This window comes from Phragmites australis, chromosome 24 (assembly GCF_958298935.1).
Source record: "Phragmites australis chromosome 24, lpPhrAust1.1, whole genome shotgun sequence".
Lineage (NCBI taxonomy): Eukaryota > Viridiplantae > Streptophyta > Magnoliopsida > Poales > Poaceae > Phragmites > Phragmites australis.
In genome coordinates, this window is record NC_084944.1 from 2725968 (window position 1) to 2743383 (window position 17416).

Consider the following 17416-nt stretch of genomic DNA (forward strand, 5'->3'; position numbering starts at 1 on the left):
ATAGTTGTTAGCATCAACACCTTACCAAAAAAACTCCATGTTCGCTTGCTGCTGCCGCGACGGAACAAACAAACCTTTCAAATTCATCCGGGGGAACATTAAAAATAGATTTAAAAGCTTGTGAAATTTTGACTTTAAAATGAGATTCAGGAAGAAAATATTTCAGTTGACCAACTTTTAAATGAGATGTAGAAACTTTCAGCCGAGGTTCCAAATCTTGATTTTTTATTTTGAAAATCGGCATATGGCTGCGTGCCTGCGTGTGACAGTGTCTGCTTGCAAGCACGTCTAGGGTTTGGTGGATGGTCGACTGAGGGAGGAGGTGACTATGGGAACAAAAATGGCCAGGACGATGTGGAGTTGTGGCGACGAAACAGTGTGAAATGGTGGGCACCAGGTAGGATTTTACTTACCGTTTTTGAAACGGTAACCGCTCCCCAGCAGTAACTGAAAATACAAGGTTATCGCGATAACCGCTCGAAATTCAGTTGAAGTTCGCACAAAATTCATTTGCTAAAATTTAAAATTTGGAAAAAAAATGCCAGATTCTCCATTTGGTAACTAGTCGAATCGGACTGGTTACCGAGTGATTTTTTCGATTTATCGAGCGGTTTTCTTGAATTTCCTGCATTATCGGTAATCGCTCGGTCCTATCGATAACCGCTCGGTTTTCTCGATTTTCAGCGAAGTTCAACAAAAAAACCTAAAAATTGTCTCAATCTTGTAAAATCAATAACTAATTCATCTGAGCTTCAAATCAAGTGAAGCATATTTTGTTGGTTTCCTTATAACATGATCTCCATGATAAAAGTATTTATACTCATAAAAAAGTTGAAATTTTTATGTGAGAAAATGTACTTATTAAACCAAGTTAAATGCATAGTTTACTCTTTGCTAATCCAAAAATCATGAAACTAGTTTTTTAGTCTTCTTACATGATCCTATGTCTTTTTAAAATATATGAACTCATGAATTAGTTATTGTAACATGCAGTATTGTGTAAATATGTTGTGACTAGATTAATTCATAACTGACTCGTCACACCTCCAAAATTAGTGAAATCAATTTTATTAGTTTATTCATATTATGCTTTATATAGGAAAAATAATAGTAGATATGAAAAAGTTAATTATAATGTTGTTTCTTAACGTATTCACTTTATGCTTGTGAACTTTGTAAAAATCATGGAGAAATTAATAAAACCCTAAATAAAATGAAATCAATTTTAAAGATACTCTTAAGATACGTCATACACAAGAAAAATATGTTTTTGCATGTTAAGCTTTTTTTAACATGAGTTAATAATTGAGCCGTACGCTTCAACTTCTTTCATTTTTTTCAAACTTTCTCCCTATATAATATGATGCAAACGACATTATTTTTGAAAAAAAAAATTCACAGAATGTCTTAGAATTGTCTATCTTTTTTTAGAATTTATTTAGAATTTTTTTATTTTTTCATAATTTTTTAAATTCAGATTTGGTTACCATTCGGTTTCTGAAATCGGATCGAAGCGGTAAGCTTAGTAACCACCAATTTCAATCATTTACCATCGATAAATTGAACCCTAACACCAAGCACCACATGAGGCTGCCTGCTGAAATGGGAATTAACAGGAGGCCACGCATCAGAATTTTGAAAGATAGGGTTTGTTTGAATTCCACCTGTACTAGAGCAACTCCAACTGCTTCCTTTTTAACTCCCTATCATCAAAAATAGCAATCAACCTCATAAAATTATCTCCAACCCACTCGCCAACTCTCTCGCTGTGTGCTCCCTATCTAGTCCGTCTCGCTCTCTAGGTCTAGCGAGCAGGAGAGAGGCTGACAGATGGACCAGTGGTGAACAGTACTAACAGATTCGATTTGTTTTTCTCATTTTCTCTGTTCAAACAATGATCTTCTGTTGCTTAAAAATTCTAAAAAAAATGTACGTGTTCTATAATTCATGTGCAACCCATTTTAACTAGATTCACTCAAAAAGCCTATATAAAAATTAAACTAAAATTATCCAAAACATGTACTTTTATAACTTATAACAACTGTTAAGGCCTCAAATCAATTCCCAAAAAGTTGGAAAAATCATTAATATTCTTCTTATGTGATGAACTAATTTCATAAATTATTTTTAGCCCTAAGTTATATGGTGAAAAAATAATTTCCTTTGTAATGTTCTATCTATATGTATTTTTATAATTTTATGTGATATTCTTTTTTTAATTCAATTTGAATTCAAATAAAATTCAAACATATACAAAAATTAGCTGTTAGAAATATAGTTTTTGCAAATATTTCTTATTTATAGAATAATAATAAATATAGTGAAGTGAAATTTAGGGAGCGAGATTTAGTGAGTCGGTTGTAACGCGTAGAGAAGTAGAGACAATCTTTTACCGATATAGAAAACAAGATTTATGAAGTTGGTTGGAGTTGCTTTTATCCTATCAAATCCGGACTCGCTAAAATTTTAATGTAGCTTTTCGCCGACGCGGTTTCGTCCGCAAGTTAGCGAGAAAATAATTAGGAGGGCAGTGTTAGGTGGACAAGTCAAAATTTTGGCGTTAATCCAAACGACAAAGAATAAAACATGACAACGCCAAATTTTTAACAGGGTAAGTCAGGGCTGCAATCAAACACGTCATAATTCTAACTCAATTTTAACGACTAATTGGTAAAAGGAAAATTCACATTTACCACACCAGCACACCGCATCAACACTAGATGCTAGAAAAAACCTAAATTTATAAGCAACCAAACCAACAAACCTCCACGTCTCAGCGTCGGCGCGCAGCCATGACTGCTCCGAGGACGCTACCGCCGCCCACGGCGTGGCCTGTGGCGAGGAGCCCCCCGCGCCGCCACCCGCCTCCGCCGCGCCACCATCTCCATCGGCAGCAGCTGCAGCACAAGCAGCAGGGCGAACCGTCCGTGTTGGGCGTCGGTCTCCCGAGCGCCTGGCTCTCGCACCGCACCCCCGTCCTCGGCCTCCGCTCCTGGGTCCTCGTCGCCGCCGGCGCCGCGGCGGCCGTTCTCGCTCTTCTCTGCCTCGCCGTTTGCCTCTGCCGCCGGTGCCGGCGCCGCCCGCGCCTCGCCCCGTGCCCGCACCGCCCCGGCGCCAGTAAGTCCCTCAAGCACCGGGTGCATGCGCATCAGGCAATGACAATGCCGGCCAAGGACATCGAAGAGGCCGCCGCTCGCTGGCGCCCGCCGCCGTTCGAGCCGCCGGTCGAGTACATCAAGGAGGAGCAGACGGCCCCGCTGATCCTGGTGGAGCAATCCGCGAGGACCAGCGGCGAGACAGCGACGAGCAGCGGCGACGGTGGGAGCACCGAGAGCGGCGGCGGCAGCTATGAAGCGGAGCCCGAGGCGGCGCGGCGCGGGTGGGGCCGGCGTTACACGCGCCGGGAGATGGAGAAGGCCACGGGTGGTCTCGCCGACGGGAACGTGATCGGGGAGGGCAGCTACGGCGTCGTCTACAGGGGCGTGCTCCGGGACAACACCGCCGTCGCCATAAAAAACCTCCACAACAACAGGTACTCATTCTGGCTTCCAGATGTGTTCGTTTGGATTTGCAGTTAGATTCAAAACGTGAACAGATTTCAAACGCAAAACTTTTCTAGTTCGGTTCCTGGACTTCTCAATAATGATCGTATTTTCTGTTACCGATTCTTCTATTCGCTGGATCAATTGCTGAAAAATCTCTCATTTCAAATTTTTAAAAAATCTCATTGAGCATGTGCTTTTGAGTTAGTTGGGTGCAAGAACACAGGTAGTTGCTACATTGAATTCGGATTCACGAGTAGTAAAGTGCTTCTGGTAGCCTACTGGGACACAAGAAATTCAAACTCAAGTTGCATCCACTCTTCAGTTCAGTGGCAGATGTTGCAACCCAGTTCGCCAGGGTGGTGGGTGGAGGTTAAAAAAACATGAAAAAGAGTAATTTTTTAAGAAGACTGCAACTGACACAAGTATCACAGAACTACAATTTTTCATGCACATATCACATAACTACAACTTCTTTTACAATGTGTGGTGCAAAACTAAAACTTTCTAGCAGAAGTACTATATTTACCTAAAAAGTTGTTATTCTGCGACAACAAATAGTTGTGGTTTTAGAAAAAATTGTAGTTTGTGGTACACATTGTCAAAGTAGTGTGATACGTGCTTGAAAAGTTGTAGTTCGGTGATATTTATGCCAAAATAGTTGTAGTTTTTTAAAATTTACTCAAAGAAAAAAGACTCACTAACTGTTGTATGCTTCATCAGGGGCCAGGCCGAGAAAGATTTCAGGATGGAGGTTGCGACGATCGGAAGGGTTCGGCACAAGAATCTTGTCAGTTTGCTCGGCTACTGCAGCGAGGGAGCTTGCAGGTAGAGTGCACTGGGATCTGTTTATCGATTTAAACGCAAGATTTCTTATGTGATCTTAGTTCATCCTGAAACTTAGTTGACAACAGTTTAATCCATAGCATTGTTGCGGTTGCATAGGATGCTTGTCTACCAGTACATGGAGAACAGTAATCTGGATAAGTGGTTGCACCATGATGACAGCGAAATCAGTCCTCTGACCTGGGATATCAGGATGCACGTACTTCTTGGAACTGCTAAAGGGTAATGCTTTAGTTTGCTTTATCCGTACTAGTTTGCCTGTTCAATAGCCAACTGAAATTGAGATGACCAGTAAACATTAAAATGCTATTATTGACATTAGTACCCCAATGGTATTCCTAGTTGGCATGATTAGGCAAGCTGTATCCAAAGCAACCTCATCAGTACTGCTTTGCTCGAACAGCGCATCTACCAAAAACTGAATTATGCATACGCTCATGTGCAAGTGCAACCTCTGGACGTTCAGGTTGGCCTACCTTCACGAAGGATTGGAGCCCAAAATCGTTCACCGTGACATCAAATCCAGCAACATTCTTCTTGACCGGCACTGGAACGCCAAGGTGTCTGATTTCGGCCTCGCCAAGCTTCTGTGCTCGGAGAAATCCTATGTCGCCACTCGTGTCATGGGAACATTCGGGTCAGTGCTGATCTCTGTTTTCAGAGAGGACTGTTGTTCAACACTGGCTGCAGCGTTTGCTGTGTTGCAGGTATGTGGCACCTGAATACGCAAGAACTGGGATGCTGAACGAGAGAAGCGACGTTTACAGCTTCGGAGTGCTCGTCATGGAGATCATCACGGGCAGGTCTCCTGTGGACTACACCAGGCCGACTGATGAGGTCAGCTACCAGCTGCCGTTCGTGCATCTCTTGTACCTTGGCACAGGGGTCGTTTTATGGCAATGGCGAAATTGCTGCTCTCTCTTCAGGTGAACCTGGTTGAATGGCTGAAGCGCATGGTCGCCGAGAAGAGGGTGGAGGAGGTGCTGGACCCCAGGCTGCCGGAGCGGCCGCCGTCCAAGGTGCTGAAGCGGGTGGTCCTTGCCGCGCTCCGGTGCGTCGACCCTGACGGCGGCCAAAGACCCACGATGGCGCATGTGGTCCATATGCTGGAAGACGACCTGATATCGAGAGACGTACGTGAATGGCAACATCTCAAGTTTTTTTTTGTTTGCATGTAGTTGACTATTTTTTTATGGACAAGTAGTTTAAACTTCATAGTATTTCGATCTGATGCTGACCACTTTGTCAATTGCAATCACCTGCAGGAGCTCAAGCTTGCCCGGGATTTATCTCCCCAGGCGTCAAGCAGTTACGAACGCTAATAGTACAGGTGATGAAATCATGAAAGGCCATGTGTGGCAGAGAAGCAGGATACCGTTATATCACAACGTTTTTTTTTTTTTGTACAAGTCGATCTCTGATCTTCTGTGATCGTATGACAGCCATGGTAAAAACAATAATCATACAAGCATGGTGATCTCGACACACAATCCCTGACACCAGCTTGTACTGAGCACCTCCTTTTGAAGATTTAACCTAACAAAAGTGCATTTTGTCTTGCCCCTTGTTGAAGAAACCGGTGCAGTTATGCGTTCCCTTGCCGGATCTAACCGCTACTGCACAGAGCCAGCACGATCACATGGCGCTGCACCGTACTTAATCAGTAGCCACCAGAACTCCCCTATCAATTGAGAACCAAGCCATGACTTGGGTAGTTAGTGAACATGGCGGTACCCTATCTACCACGTTGCAACTAAGATTTATTTCTTGCATGTCTCACTAAAATATATTTTTCTTTCAATGATAAGTAACATACTCGTTGATAGCGCTACGCTGGTGATGATTTTGTCCGATCTTTAGTAAGCGTTGTGTGTACGCACCCGAGTTGGGAACGCGAACTTGGCAGCGACCTTTTCACCTGCAGGTGGGCCAGCGTATCTACGCCAGATATTTTTTGTGGGGCCGGTCTATGTGTCATCCAAAAGCGTATGAGTCTACATCACACCCACGGCCACGGGTCACCACTCGCTCATGGCGATGAGGCCATTTATCATCGGAGGAAACACGTACTGAAAAACCATTCCGCGAGCGAGCTCGTCGTCGTCTCCCACGGAGAAACCACGGGTATAGGCTCATAGACATGGCTGCCTTACTCCACCAAGCGGCTCTCCCGACTGCAAAACCCCACCACGCATGGGCGCTCAACTCCACGTCCAGACTCTAGCCGCTCTACGGACGACGGCGAGCCCCGGCCCATCCGCTCGGCAGCCACGGACAGCAGCATCAGCACCGGCGCGGCGCCGTCCAAGAAGATGACGCTGAAGGAGAAGCGGCAGGAGCGCCGGCGGCAGCAAGACCTGCAGCAGCGGCAGCGGCAGCTGATAATGGAAGCGTCACTCGTGAAGCCCGACGGTGGCGGCGGCAGCAGCGAGGAGTACGACGACGACGAGCTGCCGCAGCCAGTATTCGACCGCATCCTCCGCCGGATCATGTTCATGGTGGGCGTGTCCATGGCGTCGGGCGTCGCGCTGCTCAACGTGTACGACGACGCCGCTCAAGCGCGGGCAAGGGGTGGACGCTCCGTCGTGGCTGCCGCTGCTGACCATCCTCGTCGCCTTCGGCACGTCGGCGCAGGGCATCGCCTACGGCACGCTGTCGGCGACCTGGGACCCCGAGAAGGAAGGGTCGCTGCTCGGGATCGACGAGGCCCGGGCCAACTGGCCCGTGCTGTGGAAGGAAGAGATTGAGAAGGAGAAGGCTAAGCAGCAGAAGAAATGACTGGGCATTGGCGCTAGATACTGAAATCCTCTGCGCCTTGTTAGTTGCTACAGATCATGCAATACTCAATTTGGTATACTTTAATTTTACCTTTCAGTAAAAAAGACAATAAATAACTAGTTGAGTAATCCACACTTGCATACAGTCATACTGAATTTTGCATTGCAAATAGTAACGTGTTTCTCATACTGAATTACTGGTGCAACTAACAACAGCAGGCTGTTAAATAATTCACAGTGGATCTGCGGGGTCCCTGCATTAGAAATCTAGATCTAGAATTGCCAAAACCGAAGACTTGGTAACAGAAAATTGGGAGCAGACCAAACTGGAGGACAACATTGAGTCAGTTCCTTTGATAGCCCTAGAGACCATATGCATTAGTCAAGCCACCTAGTGACACCATCTTCACTGGGAGCTGCGAGGAGCTCAATATAGACCTCCAATACGGCCTACAAAAAATTTCAGCTGTCAGGAAGCGAAATGAAATGAACGAAGGGTATAAGCAACCGAAAAGTATCAATGCAAGCATTTCAAGTTAGTTTTAACAATGGAACTCCCTGGAAATGAAGGGATCCTATTTTGTGAGGTGCAACTGTATTACTGCCACTAATTGATGCATTTTGTGTATCTTAATTGATATTGCTGCTATGTGATTATCAGAATGGTGACGACAAATGGGCATACCGAGGAATTTCTGCGGTTGACCAGTTTACAACATTCTGACAAGGAGCCTTCCAGCATCCAGCTCTCCCAAACATCAAAAGAATGACTTGCGAAAATGAACTCCGTCTTATTAGCCTGATGACATTATAAACCAGTTAAACATATAGAAACAGTGACTTGGTCAAGCATTTCACTTTACATGATTACAAATGCTTCCTTTGTTCCTTTTTCATTTGACAATTAATAATTTTAGACTTGTGAGATTATTAACAAAAGCACAAGATGACGACATGCCCTTACTAAATTTATTTGTCTACCAAACCACCCCATTTTAACCTTAGTCACCAACTGAAAAAAAAAAGACATTGTGTCTTGTAAAATGTAGCATACACTAAATGCAGATGAGATAGAGGCACTCCGGGAAGATATAGCTATGTAGTGTTGTCCAAATGGATCGTGCCTACCTCAGAAACACGGATACTCCAGTCCGGTGCCGTATCCGCACCGGATGCCGTATCAAATACGGATACACGGCCGATACATATCCGTGGAGTATCCGCGCGAAAATAATTACAGAAAATACGGATACGTGGGCCGATACGTATTTGTGCTGTTGCGGATACGGCCCAGCCCATTTGAAGCCTAACCTAACCTGCGCTGCGGGCGGAGGCACGCACGGTTGGCTTCTTCAGGCGCAGGCGGGCGGGCAGCGGGCGGGCAGGCGGCGGACGGCCTTCCCCGCCGGGCGCACGGGCAGGCGGGCGGGCGGGCAGGCGCACTGGCAGGCGGGCGCTGCAGCGGCCGGCGCGCGGGAGAGCAGCGGCCGGCGCACGGGCGCGGGAGAACAGCGGCTGGCGCACGGGTGCGGGAGAGCACGGTTGAACTTCACTGGTGCGTTCTCCTCCTTCTTCCCCTCCCATTTTCCCCCTCCCGATTGCCTTAGGTGCTTAGCATTTAGCATTTAGCAGTGTTATCACCGATTCATCGTGATGGCGACCGAAGGTTCAAGTAGTGATGCTGCTGGTGGTGCTTCTGCAACATCGACAGATGTTAGAGCTCCATTGTGGGATCATGTCCACATTTTAGAGAGACCTAGAGCAGGGAGGGGGGGGCAATACTAGATAGAAGTGCAAGTATTGTCCATATGAAGGATTCAGTAGCTACACTTGAGTTGAAGCTCATTTGCTACAGAAGAAGGGAAAGGGAGTGGGTATATGTCCGAAGGTGTCTATTGATTTGCTTAGCCAAATGAGAAGAGATGTTCTAAGGTGCAAAGAATTAGTAGAAAGGTCAAGACAGATAACTGTGTCTTTGCCTACTACGGGTTCTTCATATGGTGGCAGCACGAACAAGAGAGGACCTGCAAGTGCATTGGAGAAATCTTGGGCAATGAAGGACCGTAAGCACTTGGATGCTCTAATTGCTAGATCATTCTATTCTGGAGGTATTCATTTTCATTGCAATACACTAATTTGCAATTTTAAGTTTTCTTTACTTGTGCAGTTGTGCTAATTCTGTTTTTTAATTGAATTACAGGGATATCTTTCAATTTTGCAAGAAATCCATATTTTCAACAAGCAATTTCCTTTGCTTGTAACCGCAACTTGGCGGGTTATAAAATGCCTGGGTACAACAAGCTTAGAACTTCGCTTCTGAAGCAAGAAAGAGGTCACATTGAGATGCTATTGCAGAGTTCAAAGAGCACATGGCAGGAGAAGGGAGTGACAATTTGCGCTGATGGATGGTCAGATCCGCAGAGGCGACCACTCATCAACTTTGTTGTTGTTTCTGAGAAGGCACCTATGTTCTTGAGGGCTGATAATTGTGAAGGGCAAGTGAAGACAAAAGAATACATTGCTGAGAAGCTGAAGTCTGTTATTGAAGAAGTGGGTCGTCAGAATGTGGTACAAATCATCACAGACAATGCTGCAAATTGCAAAGGTGCGGGTCTTCTTATTGAAGCTGAATATGAGAATATATTCTGGACACCATGTGTTGTGCATACTCTCAATCTTGCTTTGAAAAGTATTTGTGAGCCAAAACTCCCAAAGAATGAAGATGAGGAATTTGTTTGGAAACAACTTGAATTTATACATGTTATTAAAAGTGAAGCCCAAATCATCAAGAATTTTATAATGAACCATGGCATGCGGCTTTTTATGTTCAATGAGTTTAGTCATTTGAAGCTACTAGCTATTGCTGAAACACGATTTGCATCAATTGTGTGTATGTTGAAACGGATGGTGGAGGTACAAATGCCTCTTAAGCAAATGGTAATTAGTGAAGCATGGGACATTTACAAAGATGATGCTCAAACAGCAGCTCTAGTCCATGACAAGGTATTGAGTGAGGTTTGGTGGAGGAATGTGGAGTATATACTTAAGATTACTACTCCTATCTATGAGATGATACGTGTGGCAGACACTAACACACCATGTCTTAACTTGATTTATAAGATGTGGGATTCTATGATTGAGAAAGTGAAGAAAGAGATATATCAATGGGAAGGAAAGCAACCAAATGAGTCGGACTTGTACTTGGTTATTCATAAGATATTAGTTGATAGGTGGACAAAAGGCAATAATCCACTTCATTGTATGGCTCATTCACTCAACCCAAGGTAATAATCAATACTTGCATCTTGCTTATGTTTATAGCTCGATTGCTAATTCACTTTCGTATGTTTATATTGTAGATATTATAGCCAAGAGTGGCTACATGGAGGTGTTGGTCGTGTACCTCCACACAAGGACAAAGAGGTATCGAAAATGAGGATGACATGCTTCAAGAAGTACTTCCGCATACCAACAGAATTGTCTCAAGTGAAAGAAGAATATGCAAGGTTCTCTAGTTGTTCCGAAGAATTCAATGATCCTGACTCCCTCCATGATAGATGGTTTGTTTCTCCCATGACTTGGTGGACAAATCATGGACAGTCTGTTGCTTTATTGATGAATTTGGCCATCAAATTGGTTAGCCAACCAGCCTCATCTTCCTGATGTGAGAGAAATTGGAATACATATAGCTTCATTCATAGTGTCAAAAGAAATGCCCTAACTCCAGAGCGTGCTGAAGATTTGGTCTATGTGCACTCAAATTTGAGACATCTCTCAAGAAGGACTGATGATTACAAGAAAAGGGAATCAAGGATGTGGGATGTGGGAGGAGATTCTTTTGAATCTCTAAGTGGTTTAGGAATTCTTGAAGTGGCTAACCTTTCTCTTGATGAGCCTGAATTGCAAGCCGTGTCTTTTGGAGATGTGGAGGCTGATATTTGGGAAAATGAAGCTGAAGCAAATCCTGAACAAACCTAGTTGGATGAACTTGCAAGCTACTATCCTAGCTATTATGTTATGTAATAGAACTTAAGTAGAACTTGCTATCTGCTATGTTGAACTTCTATGTTTTATTGTGTGAGCTACTATCTACTAAACTTTCCAATTTGCTATTCGTGAGATTGTGTTTCTTATATGTTCTTATGTGTTATTCGGCTGGAAGTAACTCCTTAAGGGTGATAACCCAAATGGCAGCTACTTATTTTTAATAAAATATTATTGAAACGTATCCGCGTATCGGGATTTCCGGAAAAAAGACGTATCCGTGTATCGGTATCGGTCCGATACTGATACACGTATCCGTATCCGTGTAACTTAGGTGCCTACTAGGTCGGCCCGAGGGGTAGACGAGTCGGGCCAGGCCTGGGCCAACGCCTTGGCATGACAGGCCGGCATGGGCACGGGCACTCCCCGCCCCACCACGTCGTTGTGCCGCCCCGCCCTCCCCGCTGCTGCGTCATGCCCGCCAGGCCACCGAGCCAGTCGTGCCCCGCAACAGTGCCCGGGCCAGCCCGACATGGCACGATGGCTGACGAACCGTGCCGTGGGCCAGCATTGCATGGCTCGTTAACCTTCCCAGACCTGTCAGGCCACACCTAGCCGGGTCGTGCCGGGCCGGCCCGACAGGCCCATTTGGACATCACTATAGCTATGTATCTTTTTTTTAAATATTGTAACATCAAATAAATAAAAGCAGTTTTTTTTTTACTTCTAATCCATCCGATAAACAAGATCATACATACGTAGAATCAAACGAGGTTCCATTTCTCAACCTTTAGAACTTCCTGCTATGAAATTAGGCTCTGACCACGAACATGTAAATCATTCAAAACAAATAGAAGGATGATGCAAGAAGCAGTATACCAGATAACAGATAGCACCTTTTTTGCCAAAGCATGGAATCAAGTAGATAACTATGTGCAACAAACAAATGAATAGACCAGTAACGAAAGCATCAAGATTGATGTGACCACGTATGCCCAATTAATTCTACCAATTACCAATCAGTGCATAGCTGCTTGCCTAGTATTCTCCTTACTTCACTAACACTATATTCAGCTCACATAAAGTCAGAGTACCAACTTAAAAATGCGATACCTGTAATAGTTTGCCTCCAGCGACAAAAGATCGCAAACCCATAGTATCCTAAAAAATAGAGGGCGTATAATCAGTATCTGTATGTGTAAGGTATCCAATCAAAATCACCTGGCAGGTTAAGTAAAAGCAAGGCAAATAAAACCAGATTAAAAGAGAGGCAAAAAAACACCACCTTGTTTCTGAAAGTGATTAGGAACTGAGCAGCAGGATCCCTCTTTGTAGCATTTGGCACCGCATCAAGATACCATCCACCACCAGCGACCTTCTCTCTTGAAACATAAAAACCTGAATTATCTCTCGTCTTTAGGGCAATAACAAAACCTTCTTTCAGCTTCTCGGGAATCTTTCTACCAAGCCCTGCAGGCAACTTATTTTCAGAAATTATTTCCATTGGTGATTCAACAGAAGATTTCTGCTTATTTTTGGAGTCCTCAGGTGAAGCAAACCGTGAACTAGAACTTAACACTTGGTTATCATCATCTTTACGTGAGGAATAGTTACTTCCTCCTTCTACAGCTGACAACTCATCCATTTTCTGTTGCGATCTGCGGCGAGAGGGTCTCTTTTTCCCTTTCTTTCCAGATCGGCTGCGCCTTCCTTCTGATCTGAAGCCAACACTGTGAGACTGTCCTGAAGCTTGAGGTTCTTCAGGCTGGGAAATGGCTCTTCTCTTGTCAGATTCTATAGTTAATTGGCTTTCTTCTGTCTGCCGTTCACCATCACAAACCTGTAAAGCACGTTCTTTTTCTTGATTAGCTAGTCGATCATCTTCACATCCTGCTTCACTTATGTCTTCATCTTCATCAGAAATAGCATTGTTTGGAACAACACCATCATAGAAAAAGGACTGCAATATTGCAATAGCTTTCTCTCTGATCTCCATCCACACTTCTTCACTGTAGTCCGCACTGTGAGGAAGAATTAATACATTTGGCATCTCGCGTACCTGTGAGTGATCAATAAAGACATAATTAGTATTGTTAATCATTTCCTTTGAAAGGTGACTGGAACCCTGTTGAGTAAAATGTGCTCTCCTAGATTTAAACATCAATCTGCACTAAAGGATAAAGCATCCAGAGTATGAGCACAGGCACAAGAAAACTAAAGAGCATGTAAATTGTTTGTCCTTTCCTCTTTTAGGACAACAGTTATGTATCTTTCATTTATTTTCGAACTAAGAGGCACGCTAGCTGATTGTATTGTCTATACCTCCTCATCAAGTGAATAACTCCTTGGAGTACAAAAACCAAGTTTCCTATAGATATACTGCTTGAATTTTCCGCCACTGAGATATTCCATTATGTTAAATAGTGATTGCATATCACGATAGAGTAAATTGGAAACCCTACCATAAACTTCTATGACATCACTGCCTTTAGTGCGAAACACAAGATTCCAGTGAAAGCATATTGGGAAGACTAGACCAGTACATAAGATGACGTTGTTTGTCTATAGATAACATTGTGGTTGGTTTAACATAATTCCTATAAACCTTTAATTCTGTCCAAGGTAAGTTCCATACCCATGCTTCCATCCACTGTGGACCTTCAGCTCCATCCAATGCACATCCAGCTATAGTTCCATCAATCAACAGTTCTTTGAGCGCACAGTCATCTATGAGCTGACAGCTACCAGTGTTGACTATGAAAGCTCCTGCAGGGCTCAAAAGGAAGTCATTCAGAGCATGTTATAACATGAAGAAAGAAACATATAAGCTAATTCATACTGCAGAGAGCATGCGAATGCCAATATGAGAGGTACAAGAGAAAAAGGAATCAGGGAAGGAACTGTTTTACCAGGCTTTATGAGCTGCAGGCGCTCGGCATTAAGTATATGTGTTGTATCATTTGTCAATGCACAGTGAAGTGAGACAAGATCACTAGCTGCCAATAAATCATTGAGAGTATCCATTCTTCTGGCAGCAGAAGGAAATACAATAGAAGGTCGCTTTGGTTTCCTAGTAGACTTCATGTAACGTCAAAACATTTAAAAGGGTCAGATCAGCATCGTTTTTGACTCCATTATCAAGGTTAAATAATCCAGAAACACAATGAATGCTAACACAACCTAGCAAAATTACTTGAACATAAATTTGTAGTAAAAGGTACAGGAGCTGAGGATATAAAACTAAAGTGAATATTAGAACATACTGCAACAATCTAGCAAAATTATTTTTATCTGATCATGTGAACATAAACTACTCGAGTTGAAGTCTCTTGGAAGGGAAGAAAAATGAGTCCTTTAGCTCTCAAAGTGTTTGACTAGGAGTTCAGGCTAACCTAAACAGGCACAAGGAAAATCCAGATCTTTTCAATTGTCTCATCATCTAAGCCCCAACATATGCCGGTTGCATGAAATTAGTTCTAGCATAAAACATATTCTTGCCAGATACTCGAAAGACATAATCAATAGGAGTTCAACTAATACCATCCTCGAGGCCACGAACACTAAATAGGACCACTAAATCTACAAGTAGCCAGGCAATAACACACTAGAAGCCAAAAATCAGATCACCTTTCCATGAAACGAACGCAAGAAACTAGCAAACACATATCCCCTGGTCATGCCGAGAACACTACAAAATTTTCAAATCACCGAAACTAGCGAAGCACATAGTGCAGAGCAGCAGTTCAAACCTAGAGCAATAAAACTGATAACTAACAGTGCAGATCACAGGCTAAAAGTGTATTAGTAGCGGATCCGGCACCTCGTATAGCGGATCGAAGTACAGGACGCTCATGCGGAAGGCGAGGCTACGTGTGGCGAGGCACCGCGCGGCGGCGGAGACGCCGACGATCCCGAGCACAAGCCCCCGGCATCGCCGCATACCGCGGCAGAGCGGCTGGACGGAGCCAAGCCACCCGGCGGCAGGCACCGAGGAGGAGGCGTGGCGGGAGAGGAGGTGGGTGCGGCGGAGGAGGCCGAGGAAGAGCGCCATGACGGTGTCGGCGATCTCCTCGGCGCGGTTGGCGTCGACGTGGACGAGGCGGAGCCCGAGCTCGGCGGCCGCGGCGCTGTCCGCGGCGCGGTCGGGGGATCCGAGGCAGAGCAGCAGCTGCCAGGGCCGGAGCCGGCGCTGCGCGGCGCGCGGGAGGAAGGCGAGCGAGGGGAGGAGCACGGCGGCGGCGGCCTCGACGCGGCCCGCGGAGAGGGCCGAGAGCGGCGCGTGCTCCACGGCCGCCGCCCCTGCCAGCGCCTCCTGCTCCAACGACGGGTCCTCGATGCAGTTGAGCGACACCACCAGCGGCTGCCCATCGCCGCCGGCGCCGACGGACGCCGGCGGGGAGGAGTGGGCCGGGCCGTGCAACATTTTCCGGGCCCTTCGGCTGCAGGGCGGAGCCAGGAGGAGTTGACTGCGCCTCGGCTGGCTTCGGTTTTCCTTTTGTACGGGCACGAGCGCGGCACAATAAAAAGGACAGCTTTTGCGTGCCGTGCTCCTCGCGCAGCACGGTGCCGGGCGGGAGCGCCCACCCGCGCCGTGCAGGACCGGGCGCGTCGGCACGCTGCGTTTTGAACGAAATGCACGAGCCGGCAGTGGAAATGTGGAATCAGCTGCCGGCGGCTCAGAACACGGCGGTCCAGCCGGCCGGGAAGAGAGGTGTCATTCCCTGCGCGGATCATCAGCGAAATCGATGCGTCGGCTGGCAGCGAACGGTGTGTGCGGTTCACGGGCTCTGGCAAGCGTGAAAGGAAGAAAAAAAAACTGAAATTCGTAGGCTCTGTTGGGCCCATCCTGTGCGCTCCACAAAATGTGATTCTATCTCAGCCCAATTCTGATGGGCCTGATGTTACTCTAGGGTGTTTGGTTCTTCTTGGGTTGAAAATGTCTATCTGAAGAAGACGACGACTCACCAAGCATGCCTCGGTACACCCTCCCATCACAAATACATGATGTTTTGGATACACATTTTATACATTTCAAGCGTTGGTGAGGTTTTCGACGGGGGTTTGATTTAGGTGGAGAGGGGTTCTTCGTCGTCAACTTTAGAGGAGGCTCTGGAAAAGGCAGATTAGCCCGGCGGAGGAGGCAAATGCGGGGGTGGGGTGGCAAGGCAGCGAGGTGCCATCGGCCGCGAACGGCGGAGAACAGCCGATGGGCCAGGATGAGGATGGAGAATGTGAATCGGTCAGGGTAGCACGACGAGCATGGATCCGATAGCAGGACATCACTTAAGACGGATAGGGATGTGCGCAAGTGGGAGCTAGAAGACGACTGTGAGCCGTTAGATACCCATCCAACGGCTACAGCCATCGCCTAAGAGATTTTGCAAAAACATATGTTTGAACAATAGCATTTGCCTTTTAGATGAGTTTTAGTCAAACTTTTAAAACTTTGACAATTGATAACTTTTAAAATATTTATTAGTTTCAAAACATAAAAATTGTATACGTGAATTTATCTTTAAAAATATTTCATAATAATATAAACTTATTAAATCATATAAATATATTCTAGTTGAAAATAATGATCAAATATATGTATTGAAAATTGTGGTATGTTCAAAATATTAAGTATTTTTTTACTGCAGGGAGTATGTAAGAAGCTGATAGGTGGCCTCTGCCACGTCTTATTGCTGGATTTATCGAAAAGGCGTAAAACCCGCTCTACATGGACGCAAAGCATGCGTCGCTGGCCATTGAATTTGCCGTTCTTGAATTTGCCGAAAGATGCAGCTCATCTCCCTGGCCCCTAACTTGCATCTCCAAAGTCCATCTCCTCGCCTGACCGCTTATAATAACCCCAAAACAGCTAGCCAGGGGGGCGGCCAGGGGCCTGGCCGCTCTATGCTTGATGATGTAGTTCTATGTATCTCTTTAGATTTTTCATAAATATTACCAGAATAAATTTTAACTGTCTATATTTTCTTATATATGTATGTAATAAGTAGCATATAAAAGCTAAAGAACTTTACGAGCTCAATAACATACAAACTTATTTTGTCTATTATTTATGTTGCAAATTTTATTATTATTTTTGAGAACAAATTTTACGTATTAGAATGCATGTAACAAAGTATTTTTTTACCAAAATTTATTAAGTCTAAAGCATTTGTCCTTATTAATCATGACTCATGTTCTATTACTCTACTATTTATTACTAAGCTCTAATTATTTTTAGTTATATAGATTTTTTTAGCAGTTTCTACTATAGGC

General features: G+C 44.8%; 3 protein-coding genes and 1 pseudogene across 4 annotated transcripts; 3 read left to right on the plus strand and 1 right to left on the minus strand.

Annotated features, from left to right (window-relative positions):
* The first annotated feature begins 2719 nt into the window (after window positions 1-2719).
* Window positions 2720-5951, plus strand: LOC133906899 (probable serine/threonine-protein kinase At1g01540). Its single transcript, XM_062348859.1, has 7 exons — window positions 2720-3532; window positions 4266-4370; window positions 4488-4610; window positions 4855-5025; window positions 5096-5225; window positions 5315-5521; window positions 5654-5951. Exons 1-7 carry the CDS (start codon window positions 2793-2795, stop codon window positions 5708-5710), a joined length of 1533 nt encoding a protein of 510 aa, XP_062204843.1. The 5' UTR covers window positions 2720-2792; the 3' UTR covers window positions 5711-5951.
* Window positions 5952-6280: 329 nt separating this feature from the next.
* Window positions 6281-7166, plus strand: LOC133907463 (uncharacterized protein PAM68-like; annotated as a pseudogene).
* Window positions 7167-7263: 97 nt separating this feature from the next.
* LOC133907461 (C-terminal binding protein AN-like) lies at window positions 7264-15732 on the minus strand. Of its 2 annotated transcripts, none has more exons than XR_009907965.1 (7): window positions 14970-15732; window positions 14059-14227; window positions 13785-13915; window positions 12435-13208; window positions 12263-12310; window positions 7851-7935; window positions 7264-7615 (listed from the first exon to the last, which is right to left on the minus strand). XR_009907965.1 is itself a non-coding variant. In XM_062349511.1 (7 exons), the coding sequence occupies exons 1-7, from the start codon at window positions 15570-15572 to the stop codon at window positions 7544-7546; spliced, it is 1911 nt and encodes a 636-aa protein (XP_062205495.1). In that variant the 5' UTR covers window positions 15573-15727; the 3' UTR covers window positions 7264-7543. The 2 variants fall into 2 exon arrangements, 1 of the variants encoding a protein (XP_062205495.1); XM_062349511.1 differs by having other exon boundaries at window positions 7851-7964; window positions 14970-15727.
* On the plus strand, window positions 8960-10277 carry LOC133907386 (uncharacterized). The gene is made up of 3 exons (XM_062349419.1): window positions 8960-9273; window positions 9366-10168; window positions 10251-10277. Exons 1-3 carry the CDS (start codon window positions 9078-9080, stop codon window positions 10275-10277), a joined length of 1026 nt encoding a protein of 341 aa, XP_062205403.1. The 5' UTR covers window positions 8960-9077.
* Window positions 15733-17416: the final 1684 nt, after the last annotated feature.

Coding starts and splice junctions, on each gene's coding strand:
- LOC133906899 (XM_062348859.1), top strand. CDS start 2,793: ATGACTGCTCCGAGGACGCTACCGCCGCCCACGGCGTGGCCTGTGGCG. Junction 3,533..4,265: donor AAAAACCTCCACAACAACAG/GTACTCATTCTG, acceptor ATGCTTCATCAG/GGGCCAGGCCGAGAAAGATT. Junction 4,611..4,854: donor CTTCTTGGAACTGCTAAAGG/GTAATGCTTTAG, acceptor CTGGACGTTCAG/GTTGGCCTACCTTCACGAAG.
- LOC133907386 (XM_062349419.1), top strand. CDS start 9,078: ATGAGAAGAGATGTTCTAAGGTGCAAAGAATTAGTAGAAAGGTCAAGA. Junction 9,274..9,365: donor TAGATCATTCTATTCTGGAG/GTATTCATTTTC, acceptor ATTGAATTACAG/GGATATCTTTCAATTTTGCA. Junction 10,169..10,250: donor CAGCTCTAGTCCATGACAAG/GTATTGAGTGAG, acceptor TACGTGTGGCAG/ACACTAACACACCATGTCTT.
- LOC133907461 (XM_062349511.1), bottom strand. CDS start 15,572: ATGTTGCACGGCCCGGCCCACTCCTCCCCGCCGGCGTCCGTCGGCGCC. Junction 13,209..13,784: donor CACAGTGGATGGAAGCATGG/GTATGGAACTTA, acceptor GATCACTCACAG/GTACGCGAGATGCCAAATGT. Junction 7,965..12,262: donor CTGGAGGCAAACTATTACAG/GTATCGCATTTT, acceptor TAATGTCATCAG/GCTAATAAGACGGAGTTCAT.